Consider the following 18,764-nt stretch of genomic DNA (forward strand, 5'->3'; position numbering starts at 1 on the left):
ACTGTTCTTGAGATAGAGAGTAAGTCTCACAAGATCTGATGGTTTTAAAACTGGAAATTTCCTTGCCCAAGCTCTCTTCTCTTGTCTGGCGCCATGTGAGGCACGCCTTTCACTTTCTGCCATGATTGTGAGGCCTCCCCAGCCAGGTGGAGGTTTATTGTAAGTGCAGTAAACCTCTTTCTTTTGTAAATTGCCCAGTCTCAGGTATGTCTTTATCAGCAGTGTAAAAATGGACTAATAGAGTAAACTGGTACGAGGAGTGGGGTGTTGCTGAAAAGATACCTGAAAATGTGGAAGTGACTTTGGATCTGGGTACCAGACAGAGGCTGGAAGAGTTTGGAAGGCTCAGAAGAAGACAGGAAAATGTGAGAAAGTTTGGAACTTCTTAGAGACTTGTCGAATGACTCTGACCAAAGCCTGATAGTGATATGGACAATAAGGTCCAGGCTGAGGTGGTCTCAAATGGAGATGAGGAACTCGTTGGGAACCAAAGCAAAGATGATTCTTGTTATGTTTTAGCAAAGAGATTGGTGGCATTTTGCTCCTGCCCTGGAGATTTGTGGAACTTTGAACTTGAGAGAGATGATTTAGGGTATCTGACAGAAGAAATCTCTAAGTGGCAAAGCATTCAAGAGGTGACTTGGGTGCTGTTAAAGGCACTCAGTTTTATAAAAGAAGCAGAGCATAAAGTTTGGAAAATTTGCAGCCTGACAATGGGATAGAAAAGAAAAACCCATTTTCTGAGGAAAAATTAAAGCTGGCTGCAGCAATCTGCATAAGTAATGAGACGCAGAATGTTAATCCCCAAGACATGGGGAAAATGTCTCCAGGGCATATCAGAGGTCTTCACAGTAGCCCCTCCCAAGCCTGGAGGCCTAGGAGAAAATGGTTTTGTGGGCCAGGGTGCCCCTGCTTGTGTGCAGTCTAGGGACTTGGTGCCCTGCATCCCAGCCACTCCAGCATGACTAAAAAGGGCAAAGGTACAGCTTGGACTGTTGCTTCAGAAGGTGAAAGCTGCCAAGCCTTGGCAGTTCCACGTGGTGTTGAGCCTGTGGGAGCACATAAGTCAAGAACTGAGGTTTGGGAACCTCCACCTAGATTTCAGAAGATGTATGGAAACACCTGGATGCCCAGGCAAGTTTGCTGCCAGCAGGTTGGGGGGTCCAAATGGAGAACCTCTGCTGCTGGGCAGTGCAGAAGGGAAATACAGAGTCAGAGCCCCCAGAACCCCCAGACAGAGTCCCTACTGAGGTACCACGCTGTGAGAAGAGGGTCACCTTCCTCCAGACCCCAGAAAGGCAGATCCACTGACAGTCTACACTGTGGGCCTGGAAAAGCCACAGATACTCAATGCTAGCCCGTGAAAGCAATCAGGAAGGAGACTGTACCCTGCAAAGTAACAGGGGTGGAGCTGCCCAAGACCATGAGAACCCACCTTTTGCATCAGCCAGCATGACCTGGATGTGAGAAGTGGAGTCAAAGGAGATCATTTTGGAGCTTTAAAATTTAACTGCCATGCTGGATTGTGGACTTGCATGGGACTTGCAGCCCCTTTGTTTTGGCCAATTTCTCCCATTTGGAATGGCTGTATTTATCCAATGCCATACCCCCGTTGTATCTAGGAAGTAACTAACTTGCTTTTGATTTTACAGGCCATAGGTGGAAGGGACTTGCCTTGTCTCAGATGAGACTTGGGACTGTGGACTTTTGAGTTAATGCCGAAATAAGTTAAGACTTTGAAGGATTGTTGGGAAGGCATGGTTGTTCTTGAAATGTGAGGACATGACATTTGGGAGGGGCCAGGGGTGGAATGATATGGTTTGGCTGTGTCCCCACCCAAATCTCATCTTGAATTCCCACGTGTTGTGGGAGGGACCTGCTTGGAGGTAATTGAATCATGGGGGCAGGTCTTTCCTGTGCCGTTCTCGTGATAGTGAATAAGTCTCACGAGATCTGATGGTTTTACAGATGGGAATTTCCTTGCACAAGCTGTCTTCTCTTGTCTGCTGCCATGTGAGACGTGCCTTTCACCTTCCGCCATGATTGTGAGGCCTCTCCAGCCAGGTGGAATGGTAAGTCCAATAAACCTCTTTCTTTTGTAAATTGCCCACTCTCAGGTGTGTCTTTATCAGCAGTGTAAAAATGACTAATACAAGTATTATAATAATACCAAGTAAAATTTACATGCCACTTGAGAATCTATGAAGTGCTTTCACATACATTAACTTCTCTGCACAGATGTAAACATGAAAAAGAATCAAATATAAGGTAAATAAGATAGCTATCTGGCTGTGATAAGTAAACAGAGGTTATGAGTGACTACAGGCATCTTAAATGTTACAACCAGCTATAAAGGAAAAATTCCCGCTATGTTTTGTCGGAAATGAACAATTAGCAAGTATTGCAGAAGGGAATGTAATCTGGTGCTTATACTAAGAATGGGGACCAGGCAATTCTCACTTCTATTTTTAGCTGGGTTCCTGACTTCTTTGTGTCCTTGGATAAGTCAATAAGGCCATCAGTTTCCTTTCCCATCAACTGGGGTTGGAGCCCCTGACCTTGCTCATTGGGATGGCTTATGAGTTGGCAAATAGCACTGAAAATTCAAAACGCTATTGATAATCACATATTGCCTGTCTGCATTTCCTAAGAAAGCTGCAAAGCATGACAAAGACCCTTGATTGATTACGCTTCTTGCTTCTATACTTGTAAAAGGAGATTCGTGCATCAAAATTTAGAACAGAGTATTTTAAGGCTCCCGGGAGCACTAATGTATTTTGATTTCCAGTTATTCTCCCTGCCCCAGCTCCAGTCCTTATTATAATGACGCACCCAGCGGTGAAAGGCTGGGGAACACAAAGGCTCACTAGCAAGAACCCTCTGCCATGAGGAATAAAATGCTCTTCAGAGGAGCCCAGCCTGACGACCTACCCATGCCAGAATCACCAAGCCTACGTTTGTCATCTCTGGCATGCCAATGGCAAAATCACTTCCTAACTTTGCCAAGATTTTTAAAAGAGCTGAGAAAAAAAACTCCCCAAGATGCTGCAGTGTAGAAAATAGCTAATTCTCCCCACAATATTACACATGAAGCGGAAAACACACATAAATATGGCCAAGTAAGAAAGGCCAAGTCAATGACCTCAGATGACAAGTGTGTCTACTTGCGGTATAAACAAAGAATTCTGCAAGACTCACCCAAAAAGAGCTTCTCACATCTACTCCCAGACATGATGTGACACTGGCTTCACGTTTTTGAGGGCAGAATTTGGGCAACAGTCATTCCCCTGCCCCTAGGTTTCCATGTGACAGGACTTTGCTTTCTACTCCATATTCTCTTGTCCCCAAAAAAGTGACTTTTCTGACAAGTGACTTTGGAAAATGGAACCACATGAGTGGGTTGGCCCCGTGGCTGAGCATTCCTATAGAAGCTTGCAGTATCAATTATCAGGACAAAGCCTAAATGACTTCTTTCTAATCAACATGCCCACAATGATGAGACAGTCGGCTCTGTTCTGGCCACATGATAAGCGTTCTGCAGAAGCAAGTTTGTCCTCTACAAGTGAAAAGCCTGCAGTTTTGGAGACCTGAGTTCAACAGAGGCAGCAAGTACTAAAAAGCATGTGGCTAAACATCACGTTGCATTTTTCAATCAAGCTATTATCTGTAATAAAGCTGGTACGTTCATTTCCATCTGTCTGACTTCTGTGCTGATTTCTCAGTTGGTTCTGACTCAAGACGGGAAGGGAGTATTATTTTATTGACCCACTAAAACTGACATAATATCTTCCTAGAAACTCTTTTCTAGTACAGTCGTGCATCACTTACCAATGGAGATATGTTCTACGAAATGCCTTGTTAGGAGACCTTGCTGTTGTATGAACATCATAAGAGTGTGCTCATACAAACCTGGATAGGATAGCCCACTATGCATCTAGGCTACAGGATATAGCCTATTGCTCCTAGGCTACAAACCTGTACAGCATGTTATGTACTGAATACTGTAGGCAACCGTAACACAACAGTAAGCATTTGTGTATCTAAAGATATCGTCATGTTTTATGCCATGATGACAAGATGGCTATGACATCACCGGGCCATACGAATTTTTCAGCTCCACGGTAATTTTATGGGACCACCATCATATATGCAGTCTGTTGTTACCAAAATGTCATTATGCAGTACATGATGTACTCATAAAAACCATCTAGCAATCCCCACAGCATCACCAATGATGCCAGAAAGCAGAAGAAACCCAAGAGGGCAGCTGCCACGGCCAGGCATGTATTTCCTTTGAAGGAAGAGCTTTGCCAGGCCTGCTGTAATTTGTTAAGTTCGGGAACTGTCCATGGAAGAAAAATGAAGGGTACCCAGCTGCATGATTTCAGGCTGCGTTTTTATTATAGGCTTCTAGTATAAATCACCAGAACAAAGCCTGTATGAGCTACTTGAATGGCAGAGACAAAAATAGTGTCACAGAACACTCTTAGGTTTTTTTTTTGGACTACTACATATTTATATCACCAAAAGACTCCTAAGCTTTTGTACTCCCAGGCATCTTTGGTAATGTGTTCATACTTTATTTTCTGCACATTCCTACCTCTCTTTCCAGTACAGGAGTACCCCCTTATCCATGAGGGATAGGTTCCAAGATCCCTGGGGGACACCTGAGACCTCAGATGGTACCAAGTCTGACATAGACTATTTTTTTTCCTATCCATAGGTATGTATGATAAAGTTTAATTTATAAATTATGCACAGCAAGAGATAAACAGTAAAAAAAAAAAAAAAGAAAAGAAAACATACTGTAATCAAAGTTATATGAATGTGGTCTCTCTCAAAATATCTTACTCTCCTGTATTGAGGGTAATTGAAACTACAGAAAGTGAAACTACAGATAAGACAGTACTATTGTAATACAGATTTTTGGTTGCAGTAGTGTACAAAATTCATTTTGAATAGTTAATAATTCTAACACTATCTTCTCTAATAAGGGTTTATTATTTTGCTCAATATCTCATCCACGTGCATATTTTTGAGGGAAAACAAACCAATAAAAGCATGTGGAAATGGGAGAAAAGCCTTTCCCAAACAATACTGGCAGTTTCTTGCTCGGGAATGAATCTGTGGGGAGATGAGCAAGCTGCCGGGAGAATTCCATTACTAGGAAAGGAGCACCAAGTTCCTGAGAAACATTGTTGACTCAGGGAGATGCTCTGCACACCCAGAAGATTCACCCAAGGGGAGGCCAGATAAGGTCCCTCACGTTCACCAAGGCTGGGGTGGAGAGGAAAGTGAACTCTCAATTTCCTCATTGATTTCTCCCACTAGAGCCAGCTACTCCTGTCAACTCCATCATATTGCTTTTTGTTGTTCTTTAAGAGGAATGAGATGGCATCATCATTTCCACACAAAGGCTAAGGGAGAATCATTTTATTAAGGATGAAGTTTTTTTTGGAAAATTGATCATCTTTAAAGGCAATAGGTGAGAGAGTGCATCCTTGCACATCTAGCGGGAATTTGGAAAGAGCTCAGTCACCTGATCCGTGTTTGTGATGAGAGGGCAGGTAAGAGGTACTGGGATGTGCACCAATCTTGGCCCTAACTAGTGTGAACTGCAATACACACAAAACGACACAGAAGAATTACAATGGGAAGGGAGGGATATCTTAATGGGACAGGGCAAGGGGGCCAGAGAGAAGTTAAAGGTGCCTTCTCTGCCCCATTCTGAGTCACTCATATTCACAGCCTGTTTCATCCCCTCCCTTCTATAAGGTTTCAACCTTAGTAAAGTTTCAGCCCAGATTTTAGATTTTGGTGGGTGGCAGTGGGACGGGGGTACAGGAGTCTGCCCTAAGAACTGATAGTCTGCTCTCAGACAGGCTTGGGGTCAGATGTACTAACTCTGTGGTCCAGAAGCCCCCAAACTAAGAGGTAAATATGGAAAATGGCCCTCGCTCAGACTGGAGCATCAGGCAAAAGCCAATGCAAAAGTGCTTTAAAGAGATGGACTCTCAACAAGATACCACTAATAAAGCCCTGTCAGATATGACTTCATAATAAAAAAACATTACAAAATACACCAGAAAATCATCTACTTCCAGCCAGAATCAGCAGTCAAGCAAAAAGCATAACAAGATCACCCAAGAACTTCAGAATGGAATTACTGAACACAGACTGTAAATAAGTAGCTGTAAAATTATGAAAGAAATAACTGAATACATGAAAAAGGAACAAGATATTTTCAAAAGATTAGAGAGATTTAAAAGAGAAAAACAGAATTTCTATAATTGAAAGATCTACTGAACTAAAAACCTCAATGGATATGTAAAAGAGTGACTACTATAAAAAAAATTAGTGAACTAGAAGTCAGTGTAGAGAAAACTGGCCAGAATGAAGCCTGGAGAAAAGATCCTAAAAGAACTTTCCTGTGACCACTATTTGCATGGTGGTATGTACAGCTAAGAGCTGCCCATAGACAGGCCTGCTTTCTTCATGGTGAGTCTGGGGAAATCTGATGCACAGAGCCCTGAATTGGTAATTAGGTGAGATTTCCTTTATCCATTTCTTCTTCTGACTCGGCACTCTCGTCTTGGCTCTCTCCCTAGGTTTAGATCTCACACCTAGAGGGCATCATAATACATGGTGCATACAACCATCAACACAGCATCAGTGCTGGGTAGTCAATGCCTCTGTATGTGTATAACCATGTGGACATACATCTATAAACCTAGTACATATACATCTTTTAATGAGATTAATGTTTTTGGATGTATACTCATATATACATATCTGTAAAATAATAGCCACCTACATAAATCTGACTTCCAGCAGCTCCAACTATAGTGGAACAGGTTGGGAGCCAATCACTGAAGTGGAAGTGAGAAACTTTGGTTCTAGTCTGAATGGAATGTTAAGAAACTGTGTGACCATGGACAAGTCCCAACAGCAGTTCCCTCATCTGTAAATTAAAAGGACTGAACTGAATGATTTTCAGGACCTCTTTCTATTCTAGTGTCACATGGTGATGCTAAATAGCTTTCATAGCATCCATATACTTTATTTTGTAGGATAGGTTTCTACTCAGACCTTTGTTCTTATTTATATTTACAAATGTGATACTCTGACTTTCTGAACTAATCAGAAATAATCATTGAGAAGTGAAAAATGAGCAAGTAGGGATTCCTAGAGCCAAATATACTGACAGCAGCTTTAAAAACCTGGTGAGGAACAGGTAACTATAAAAGCAGGTAAAAACACTGTACTATGAAACCTCAAAACAATGGCTATCTTTAGCCATTTACTGTAGGATCAAAAAGCTTTACACACCTCAATAGACCTTGAAGGCACCATTAGAACACTGAGCAATAACTGATGTTGCTGATAAGCTTGGGTAATCAAGCAAAGGTTGTCTTATGTTCAGCCAGGACAAGAGACCCACAAAGAAGTTCAAAATATAGCTAAAGGGTTTTAGACAGGAAAATCCTTTCATATGGATGCCTCATGTGTGCGTATGTAAGTGTATGCAAGTATATAGGGAAATATTTATTAGGGGTGCTATACACACGTTCTATGCAAGGTACTGTCTAGTGGACCAAGAAAGATGCATGAATTGCTCTTTTAGAAGCTTATAATAAAACACAGAAATCCTTATGAGCAACATACATAAAACATAAAAAGATGTTCAGTCAACTGTATGAAACAAATATATATTGATAGAAAGTAGAGGCCAGGCATGGTGGCTCATGCCTATAATCCCAGCACCTTGCGAGGCGGAGGCAGGAGGACTGCTTGAGCCCAGGAGTTAGAGAGTAGCCTGAGCAACATGGTGAGACCCAGTCTCTAAAAAAAATAAAAACAAAAAGAGTAGAAGCATTATTATTAATACGGTTAGGTTTCAGGTGGGGAATATTACATGCAAAACTGGTAGAGAGATGGGGAAGTGAAAATGGCTGTGAAGAGAGAGGCTTTCAAGAACCCACTGAAAGTCAGAAAAAGATCTATGGCAGGGAAGGAGTCAAATGCTTCCCACAGGGAGGGAGGTGAGTTCATGTTGCCTGCTGAACGTGGAAGTCATCATCGTCATGAGTCACTGAATTCATGGGAAACATTCAGTTAACGAAGTTATAAGGCAGGTTTAGACCATCACAAGAGTGAGAGCTGAAAAGGAACCTTCCAAATTTGTGGGTATGAGCTCACAGACATATACCTCTTTTAGCGTGACAAGGGTCACTGTACAGAACACCTCATCCCTGTAACACTTCACTCTCAAAAGCATGGAGGATAACTATAGAAGTGATTTGAAGAGTGACTGGCAAGAAGCAAGTCTGAGCATACAATGTAATTATAAATCTTCCAGATTACATTAAAGCAAATCATTGAAACGGAAAGAAATTTCATAGAAAATGGTCACATTTTGTCTTCTTAGTTAAATAACTAAACATCATCTAAGTGTGAATGGACAGAGAGATAAATATAGATCTGATTATAAATGTATGTATTTAAAGACCTCTCCCTAATGATGCTATCTTCAATTTCCGTTTCGTTTCTACATTTTGAATTAAAAACAACTTTTATAATTATGTTTAGAATTAAGGGTCAGAAAAGCATTTCAGAAAGCCTGATGCTCCCTAGACTAGTCAAGTGTTTCTAAATCTAGCAGGTTCTTCAAAACAAAAGTTATCACCAGTATCTTCTATGTTCAGAGTCAGAATGCTGCAGATTTACCTAGTTTGAATGAAATCTGTCATAAGGAATCTAAAAAATAAATTCCAAAGTACTTTAGAAAAGCATTCACATCACCATTTCTTTAGGGAGGCAAGCCCCCTTCTGCTGCAATCTGCATACATATATGTTCCAGAAGGAATCTCTAGCAGAAAGCACAGCATTCGCATTGTTTGTTAGTTCCCAGTGGGCAGACAACACATCATATTTATTCACATCATATTTCTTCCCCTGTTCATTCCCCTTATTCTGGCTTATAATAGTATGCACTCTTGTGAATAAAAGAAAGTTTTGTAAAATGTGGTAAACAACATTCCTGTTTTCATTCCATAGCTTCCAGGGGCAATTCTAAATACCTTTGATATGGAGAGCACTGAATGCTTTTTTAGACAGGCTGATCCTGAGAAAAGAGGAGAACGTTCTTGCATACATGTGTGAAAAACAGCTTTTATGGTCTTTTCCCCAGTTCTGGAAACAAGAGGCATTCACAGTTGCTAGGGAGTTTTGTGTTACACACAGATAAGAGTTTTCAGACAAGCAAAACAAGAGCAGAGTTCCTCCTTTCTTATTAATCGAATGTAGTGCAGCCTGATTATCAGGAGTTATCTACTGTGCCACACTGAGCATTCCTACCAGCCAGCTACGGCAGAGCCGACGGTGTCCTCTCCCCTTTCTCCTGCATGGGAACTGACACCAGGAGAGGGCAAGCATTTCTGATCACAAAAAGTGAGTGTGTGTGTGTGTGTGTAAACATGGGTTTGCACATGCAAACATTTCAAACAAGCTTGATTCTTTGCTGAAATCTCACCATTACTGGAAATATTATTTGGCCAATTATGAAACAAACAGAATTGTAAATCCCATGACATTTTACCAAACAAATATATTTCTTTCTTATTTTTCTTTCCATTTCACATCCATATACAAAGTATTACAAGTCGAAAAATTGGAATGATATTGTTAAACAGGAAATAACTAACTTTAAGCAAACACCCTAAGATCCTGTCTATAGATCTACAGATGAATAATTCCTTAATCAATTAAGGAAGGCTCTGCACCACAGTAAAGAGATTTCACTAGGTCAAAATAATAAGTGAAGCTGAATCCCTGCTAATAAAAACAAAGAATGCTGTCCTTAGTGTAGCTGTAATCCTGCCTATAAGCAGTGAAATGGGCTGGCTGACCTTTTCATCCTGAAGATTTATGATGGGCTTAAATAAAATTCTAAAACTAAGGGAAAATAAGAAAATAAAAAGATCCTAAAAAATCATTCAGAATAAGGGTCACTAATCAGAATGGGGAGGAGGCTGGTCAAGACAGCAGGTGTGCTCCAGACATGCTGGGGAACAGGGAGATGGCGACAGGAGAAAGAAATGAAGTATTCTATTTACACACACATACATTTATATATACATATAAATTTACAAAAACACAGATGTGTACATGCCCAGAGCCAAGCTCAAAGCAAGCAAGAAAATCCCGTGGGGCCACAGAAGTAAAGGTAGTTTAAAGCCATGTGACAACAGGGGTAATAAGGAGAGACAGGACAGCACATTTTCTACTCACTTTCTAACTGTGATAAGGACAGCAACTGCCTGGTAGGGTTGTTATGAGGTTAAAGTAAGTGAATATATATAAAGCACCTAGAACAGTGCCTGCCACATGGTAAGCACTTGGTACATGGCAGTTGATTTTACTACCATTATTATTGTTAACTGGGCTGATGAGACATCAGGTGTCAGTGATTTAAAGCACCTTGGGGGCAGAAGTCAAGGTCATGAGCCCATGTCGTAGGGAGATGGTATGGCTTCCTGCATAAAGCTGTGAGCCAAAAAATTCTAGTCCATTTAGAAAATCTTTTGCCACCAACTGGAGGAGTTGCTATGGAGGAGGCCAGCCGCCTCAGGCCATGGGTGAAAAAGAGTCTTGAGAAATCTGAGCCCTTGACCCTGTTCCTGGCTTGGATGTGTGGAGCTTGATGTTGGCACTATTTAAGCTGTGTGGCAGTTAGGGGGCCAAGAAATTAACATAGAAACCAGTTCATTCAATAAAGCCCAATGGGCCCTGGCAGAGGCCACCAGGAATTCATTTCCATAGAGATACCTCCATAGTCCAGGGTACAGTACTTAAGTTAAAAATCACACTGAGCAGCATAAATGAAAACAAATTCACGTCTGGACACATCCTGGCTAAAGCTATCAGAGAGACAAAACAGATTACCGACAAGGGATGCAGACTTCTCATCAGCAATCACAGATGCCGGAGGACGATGGAAAAACATCTTCAAGTGCCAAGGGGAAATAAATGTCAAGTTGGAATTCTATACTATTATTCCAGAGTGAGGGGGAAACAGAAACAGCTGGAGGCACACACAGACTAAGAGAGTTCATCACCCACAGACCTGGAATGCAAGAGCCACTGACACAGGAAGAAAACGGTGCCCAAAAGCAGAGTGAGATATAAGAAGCAATATTTGCTAGAAAATGAAAAAAATCAGAGGTGTTTCCTCAACCTTTCACAACCAAACCTCAAAACTTCCTCGCACCCGGGGCGGAGGGACACACATTCCCCTCGGGTTACAGTGGGAGAGGGCTCTTTCTCCATGGTTCCGGAGACATTGTCTGCTTTCTCAGGAACCTTATTCTATCAATAATTCCCTCCCCCTTATATCTGTATTCCTTTAAACCTAACTTAAGTTTTTTAAACAAAATATCACAGACATGTATTTTTAAATACCTGATCATGAAAACCAGCAGTCCCCTGTCCCACCTCTTCCTAGGTCCTGTCCTGTTCCCTGGCAGCAACCACCTTTGGATCTTTGAGCTGTCTTGTCTGGTATTTATCTTCCTATTTTTAAATAATATGCTTGCGCCAGGGGACCTTTGGAAAATCCATCACGTGTTGGCCAAGGCTCCTGGACATTTGCCATGTGACAATCCTTCCTTAATCTGTAAAACAGACAGACTTGATAAACTGTCACAATGACACAGCGTACTTGTTTTAAGAACATGGACTCCCAAGACTTAGCCCATTCCATTTCTAAGAGATAACTGATGTAAGTTACAAGGTAAGAGAATAACAATATGAGACATTTTGCAATATTTTTATATCTTACTTTATCACAAGAATTTACCCAAGCATTATATATTTTTTCTTTTCTTTTCTTTTAAAACAGGGTCTCACTCTGTCACCCAGGCTGGAGTGCCGTGGTATACTTCCCAAGCTCAAGTGATCCTCCCGCCTCAACCCCACAAGTAGCGGACTACAGGCATACCCCACCACACCTGGCTAATTTTTGTTTTTTTTTTTTTTTTTTTTTTTTTTTTTTTTGTAGAGACAGGGTTTCACCATGTTGCCCAGGCTGGTCTCCAACTCCTAGGCTCAAGCCATCCACCTGCCTCAGCCTTCCAAAGTGCTGGGATTATAGGCATGAGCCACTGTGCCCAGCTGCTAAATTATATTTCTATCCAAAAATAAAATATACCCACTCCCTAAAAACCCTACCATGGTAAGTTGGGTAATATACAAATCCATAAAGCCAGGCAGAAAAAAGGATGGTAGATCATGTCTCCCCCCCGGGAAGCAGACAGACCCATCACATGCATGAGCTTGAGTATGGATGGATCTAGAATGTGCGTAAGTCTATTTCTCCTAAAACCAGGGTAAGGGTAAGAGTTGTGAGAACAGGGGTGTGGTACGGGCTTCATTATTTGGACTTTAAGAACAAAAAACAAACAAAAAAAACCTTCACCAGCAGAAGGCTGAGATGCCAGTACAGGTAATGTTTGATTAGTACCTAATGTTATCTTGTATATAAAATAAAAATAAATCTTGTTGTTTTTTTTTTTTTTTTTTTTGAGACGGAATCTCGCTCTGTCACCCAGGCTGGAGTGCAGTGGCCGGATCTCAGCTCACTGCAAGCTCCGCCTCCCGGTTTAGGCCATTCTCCTGCCTCAGCCTCCTGAGTAGCTGGGACTACAGGCGCCCGCCACCTCACCCGGCTAGTTTTTTTGTATTTTTTTTAGTAGAGACGGGGTTTCACAGGGTTAGCCAGGATGGTCTCGATCTCCTGACCTTGTGATCCGCCCATCTCGGCCTCCCAAAGTGCTGGGATTACAGGCTTGAGCCACCGTGCCCAGCCAAATCTTGTTTTTAAAAATGCTTTTGACTACTAATCTGTCTCTTGGGAGCTCCAAATCATTTACCCATCACCTAATTAAAAAAACAAAACAAAACACAGTAACAATCCCATATCCCACCTCACCACCAAAGAAAAACACAACAAAATGAAACCCATCTACTAGCTTAAGGCCCTGACATTTCTCAATCCACTGCCACCTACCTTCTGTTTCCATCACCCCACTCAAAGTCTTCTTGCAAAGGATACCCTTCTTAATAAATCCAATGGGCACTTCCTAGTCCTTACTTTGACCTCTCAGTAGCATACAACGTTCTTGTACTCCCTCCTCCTCAAAACACTCACTTCCTTGGAGTTTCTGGCCCTGTACTCTCCTTATGTCTTCTTATCTCTTTGTAAATGGGATCCACACCCCTTATCAGGGCTTATACGGTACAGGCTATGCTTTCTGCTCTAGCCTCACCTCTTGCAATGCCCATATTCAAGTTCTATACTACAACACATGGAAAATGTTTCAGTTTCTAGAGCAAGCCACGTTGTTTTTCTTCTGGTCTTTGTACATCCTATTCACTTTTTACTTGGCCAGTTTCATCAATTCCTTGTATCTGTGTTGAATACTCTTCCTACATGCTCTTCAAGCACCTTGTATTTCCATGACTAACATGTTTAGTAGAAGGTACTGCAACTGCCTGCTTGCTTGTTCATGCTCCATGTGGGCAACACCCATATCTATCTTCCACCAAATTCAAAACTGTGTCACTAGAGCTACACAAGGGCTAGCATAACATAGGCATCCAATATATGCCAGCTGAGTGAATGAAGACACAACCGACAGAGAAGAATGAAATGTCTACAGAAAGACTACACATTATCACAGCTGTTTTAAGTAACAATCCTAATTTTTTACTAAATCAAGTGCCAATACCATGTTGGACCAAAGAAACACTCCAAATAATTACAGATGGAAAAAAAGCTCATAAGCCTTCTTTTTTGCAATCAAAGTAATTATTTATAATTCAGAAATAATTTTATCCAATATACTAGTTTTTATTGGTTTTTATTATTTACTTAATTCTCTATACATCTCTGAGGTGATGAGAACCCCAGGTTAGTTTTTGTTGGCAGATCACTTAACTAGTGGAATCAAGGTTAAGTGACCAATTGTTATGTATAGCATTTACTTTTCCTCTCACTGGCAACACAACTGTGCACAATAACTCAGGAGAGCCTTTGTAAAGATGAAAGCCACCAATCATTATGGGTATACTAGTAGGTAAGATTTACCTTACCTATTATTAAGAGTTTTTTAATTAATTGCTTATTACTTGTTAATTATCTGTTAATTAATAAGAGCACTTATTACATGCAATTACTGTCTTAAGTGTTTTAAAGGTACTGATTCATTTAATTCTCACACAAATCCAATGAGTCAATTATTCCCATTTTATAAGAAACTGATGCAAAGAAGATTAAGTAATCTACATGAAAATTCTATTCATCTCACTAGAATTTTTATCTTTAGCATTTTCCTGTGCCACTAAAAGTCTATTATAAACATTATCAGTGGCTTCATAATGTTGCACTATACTGATGTATTATAATTTATTCAATGATTCTCCCATCACTGAGAAATTGTGGTTACTTCCAATTTTCTACCTTTAAAAATAGATCTGCTATAGACATCTCTGTATATAAGTCTTAGCCCACATGTTTATTTTCCAAGGGCAGATTCCTAAAAGAATTACTAGGTCAATAAATATATGTTGGGTGAATAAAACAGTCAAATTGCCATCAATTTTGCCTAATTAGCTGTTTTCTCTTGCTTTTATGCCTACAAAGTTTCTCCCCAACCCACGGACAAACAAATATTTTCCTAGATTTTTTTGGATTTAATTTGACATTTAACTTACATTATATATATATATGAACTTTGTTTTGATGTATGAAATGAGCAATATTTTTTCTCCAAATAGCTAACCAATTCCAAAACCATCAGTTGAATACCTTATCCTCTTCCCACTGATTTTTGCTTCTTCGTATATGTATTTTCCCTTTTTGGTTTATTCTTTCGTCAGGAGGCAGTGAAACTTTGGGGAGAAAAGATAACAGGCTTAATACTGTAACTGCTGAATTTAAGATGTTTATGAATCATTCAGATGGAAATGTATAGTAGGACACAATAGATACAGGTTTCTTGCCTAAAAGAGAGAGGGGAGGTTTATTTGAGGATAAAAAGATTACTCAGGGGAACACAGGTTACAGAAGAACTGAGAGCCAAAGAAGAGGGCATGGGAAACCAACATTTCAGGGCTAAGTGGCAGAACACAGCCATGTAAGAAGGCACAATCAGCAGGTAGAGGACAGGGAAGAAGCAGGAGAGAAGGGAGCAATATAAGCCCTGGGCAGAAAGAGTTTCAAGCATCATCATGAATCACACTTACACTTTTGGTTTACCTAATCAAAACAATAACATAATGTTCTACTAAAATCCTCAGAAGCACAAACATATTCTCAAATTATTGGTTTGTTATAAATGGAGTTCTAAGCAGAGTCTGGCTATTAGAGCATCTTTATACATCTCCATAGGGCTTAGGGAAGGACAACTGTCTAAAGGTTTTAGCATATTTTAAATCTATTTAGAGGTAAATAAAAAGATTTTGAAACGTTTTGAGTGACAATGCTTAATTCTGGGAGTTTAGGCATAATGTTGCTCACGTACTAAATGAGGTCCCTTAAAGGCAGAAACATTTCTGAACAAGAGGTAGATCTGCTCTGTCTACAGAATAACCTATTTAGGCTACTTAAACCATAAGCATTGTAGGCTCTGAAGAGGAAAACAAATCCTAGCTCATGCAAACCTGTATTTCCAGACTTTGTCTGCCATTTAATTAGTGTAAGCCAAGCTCTCAACACTCAAATGTCTCAAACATCTTTACTGTGTTACTGATATGCTTACCAGTGAACAAGCACCTTCTTTTTTGGTGCATGACAAGTTTTACAAAGCAATTAAAATGTTGGCATTTTAATTATTTTGAATTTTTCTAATTTAGTCTAATTTTTGACCAAATTTAGGTGCAACTGGAGAGTCTATTTACAGAAAACATGCTTATCTGCAAATGGATCTGCTTCTAAAGTGAACTATAATAAGTATGGCTTGATAGCCATCACATTCACAGCTGGAGAAACCTAGGAGCAACTCAGAGCTTATGCCTAATCGCTTGATAAGTAACTACCACATGAGAAAAAAAATGTTTTGAATCTGGGAGGGAAAATGTAGAGGTGTTATGACAACTTACCTTCCATTTTACTTGTCTAAATATTACTGTATTTCTACTATATCTGAATCTCTGCCCAAAAAATATGTCATATATTTATAACAAAAAAAATCACCTTTCTCAAACAAACAAAAAATCTTTCTGTAGATAGATCTCTAAGTCAGAGAAAGAGAAAGAGGGCGCATCTCCACATCTATCTTCTCCCAAAGGGACCCAGCAGCACATCAAAGGTGTTCTTTGATATGGTCTGCAGGGATGGGAGTCCTCCATGACAGAAAATGTGAGTAAGAGTTCCAAGACAAAGATACTGCCCCAATACAGCCAAAGCTGAGTGAGGCAGGCACACTGGAGGCACTGCCCAGAATCTTCCACTTCGGTCAGTGACTGAGAAAAGTACACCTCTGCCTCTGCAAGCCTGCCAGTGCTCAGTTCAACCAGCTTCCAGTCTTTTGTTTGTTTGTTTGTTTTTTGAGAGAGTCTCACTCTGTCGCCCAGGCTGGAGTGCAGTGGCGTGATCTTGGCTCACTGCAAGCTCTGCCTCCTGGGTTCACATCATTCTCCTGGCTCAGCCTCCCAAGTAGCTGGGACCACAGGAGCCCACCACCGTGCCCCCGCTAATTTTTGTAGTTTTACTACAGACAGCGTTTCACCGTGTTAGCCAGGATGGTCTCGATCTCCTTACTTTGTGATCCACCCGCCTCGGCCTCCCAAAGTGCTGGGATTACAGGTGTGAGCCACCATGCCCGGCCTCAACCAGCTTCCACTCTTATTTAAATGTTTGAAAGCATGGAATTCACCCATGACAATGTCTGCCCCTCCCCACCTTTGTCACCACCATGGATACACATTACCTCCAAAGATGGCAGGAAACCCCAAACACAGTTGATATTATAGGTCCTGCACAGACCATATGGTATTTATTGGCTAAAACATTTACACTGTTCCCTTCATACTTTTCTTAAAAATCCAATCAATTATCTAAAAATATATGCAAAAAGTCTTGCTGATGGGTATACTGGGCCCAGTCATTCCATAGGATCAAGTAAAAATGAGTGGTTAAGTGAGTACAATAGTTAACTCACTGCATATTATGGCTGTTTTCTACATTATTGAGTGTTTCTTAATTTGCAACAACCACAATCATTACTGGCCTTACACTAAAATCACGTGATATATGCTGCTTCCTTTGAGTTGACTCCTCCTCCTCCCTCATTTATCTGCCTAAATTCTACTGGGCTTCTCAAATAGCTCAGGCCACCACCTCTTTAGTAACACTTCATAACCAAAGGTACCCCTACCTCCATTTCTCACAACAGCCCTTTCGTTCACTGAATTAGTTGTCCGTTCTCTGGGTTTCAAAACCATCCTCTGCGCATTACCTTCAAAGAAGGAATCACAGTGTCCTCTATTTGTTTATAAGACACATCTCCCCTACTAGTTTTTGAACTCCTTAAAGGCAAGGCTCATCTTTATGACCCAGCTCATAGCACAGTATCTGGTATTAGTAGGCATGCTAAAATGTTTGTGAAGTGATGAATACGTGTATGAATATGTTTAGACTTAGAACAGCATCACAGAGATGGGTCTTTAGAAAACATTTAATACATCCCACTTCACCCAAAATTCCCTAAAGAAGTATTTCCAAAGAGTTGTGTTATTATTAAAATAAGAAAATAATTTTCCATGTTCAATATAAAATAAACATTTTTCTAATGAAAATAGGATTAAATAAAAATCTTACCGGCAAAGTTCCAGGTAGAGATGCATCAAAAAAAGAAACCAAAGAATTTGGAGGTGCTGAAAAGCGAACTTGAGATCCAGAGAAGAGTTTAGAGTTGGAGGAAATCTGGGCATGAATTTCCAAACCTACCACAGCAGCCCATTTGTGTTCACTAAGAAGAAAGAGATAATGGTTAAGATGTAATTATGTTTGTCACCATGAATGAATTTCTGTAAGTCTAAACCACAAATGTTAATTTCCTATATGTGTTTTAAACTTATTACAATGTTATATCCTCACATTAAAATGTTATATTTTATCAGTGACTAAATAAAAAACAATTCAGAATAAGCGCCTACACTGAGATTGGCAAACTAAAATTCATTTACAACATGGCATCAGGAGGCTGATGATATAAACATGAAGGCAATAGAGAAAGGAACAATTTGGTGTCTTCAAACAATTTAGAAATGGGTATCAGGTGACAACTGCTTGGCTGACTTCAGTGAAAAGCAGCATTTAACAAATTAACTGTACCTTACCAAGTAATCACTCAGTAAATGAAGAAAGCTGATCTTTCTCCATTATTTAGAATTAACATACATGGCAAGATTCTACTACTAGAGAAATAATGATAAATAGTCCCACATTTCTTATTTAAAAAGGAAATTCGCAACCATGTTTTGAATTCATTTCACAAAAATGGCTTGCAAGTATAATAACCAGAGAGACACAGATATAATAAATCACCACTAAATGATACTCTTGAAAAAATTTTGCTAAACCCCATCACATTAAACCATCTGAGGTGGCATATTTTTGGTCCCCCAAATCACTTGCAATTCCTGAGACCTAATTTCAGGTTACTTTGTTCATGCTTATTTGCTATGAAATCTAAGAAGCTATT

General features: G+C 40.2%; 1 protein-coding gene across 1 annotated transcript in view; it reads right to left on the minus strand.

Moving 5' to 3' along the window:
* GATB (glutamyl-tRNA amidotransferase subunit B) overlaps positions 1–18,764 on the minus strand; it is an 83,578-nt gene that overhangs the window by 63,452 nt on the left and 1,362 nt on the right. Inside the window, 1 exon segment of the mRNA XM_010372512.1 lies at positions 17,879–18,029. Coding sequence (XP_010370814.1) covers positions 17,879–18,029 — 151 coding nt within the window.

This window comes from Rhinopithecus roxellana, chromosome 2, assembly GCF_007565055.1.
Source record: "Rhinopithecus roxellana isolate Shanxi Qingling chromosome 2, ASM756505v1, whole genome shotgun sequence".
Classification (NCBI taxonomy): Eukaryota; Metazoa; Chordata; class Mammalia; order Primates; family Cercopithecidae; genus Rhinopithecus; species Rhinopithecus roxellana.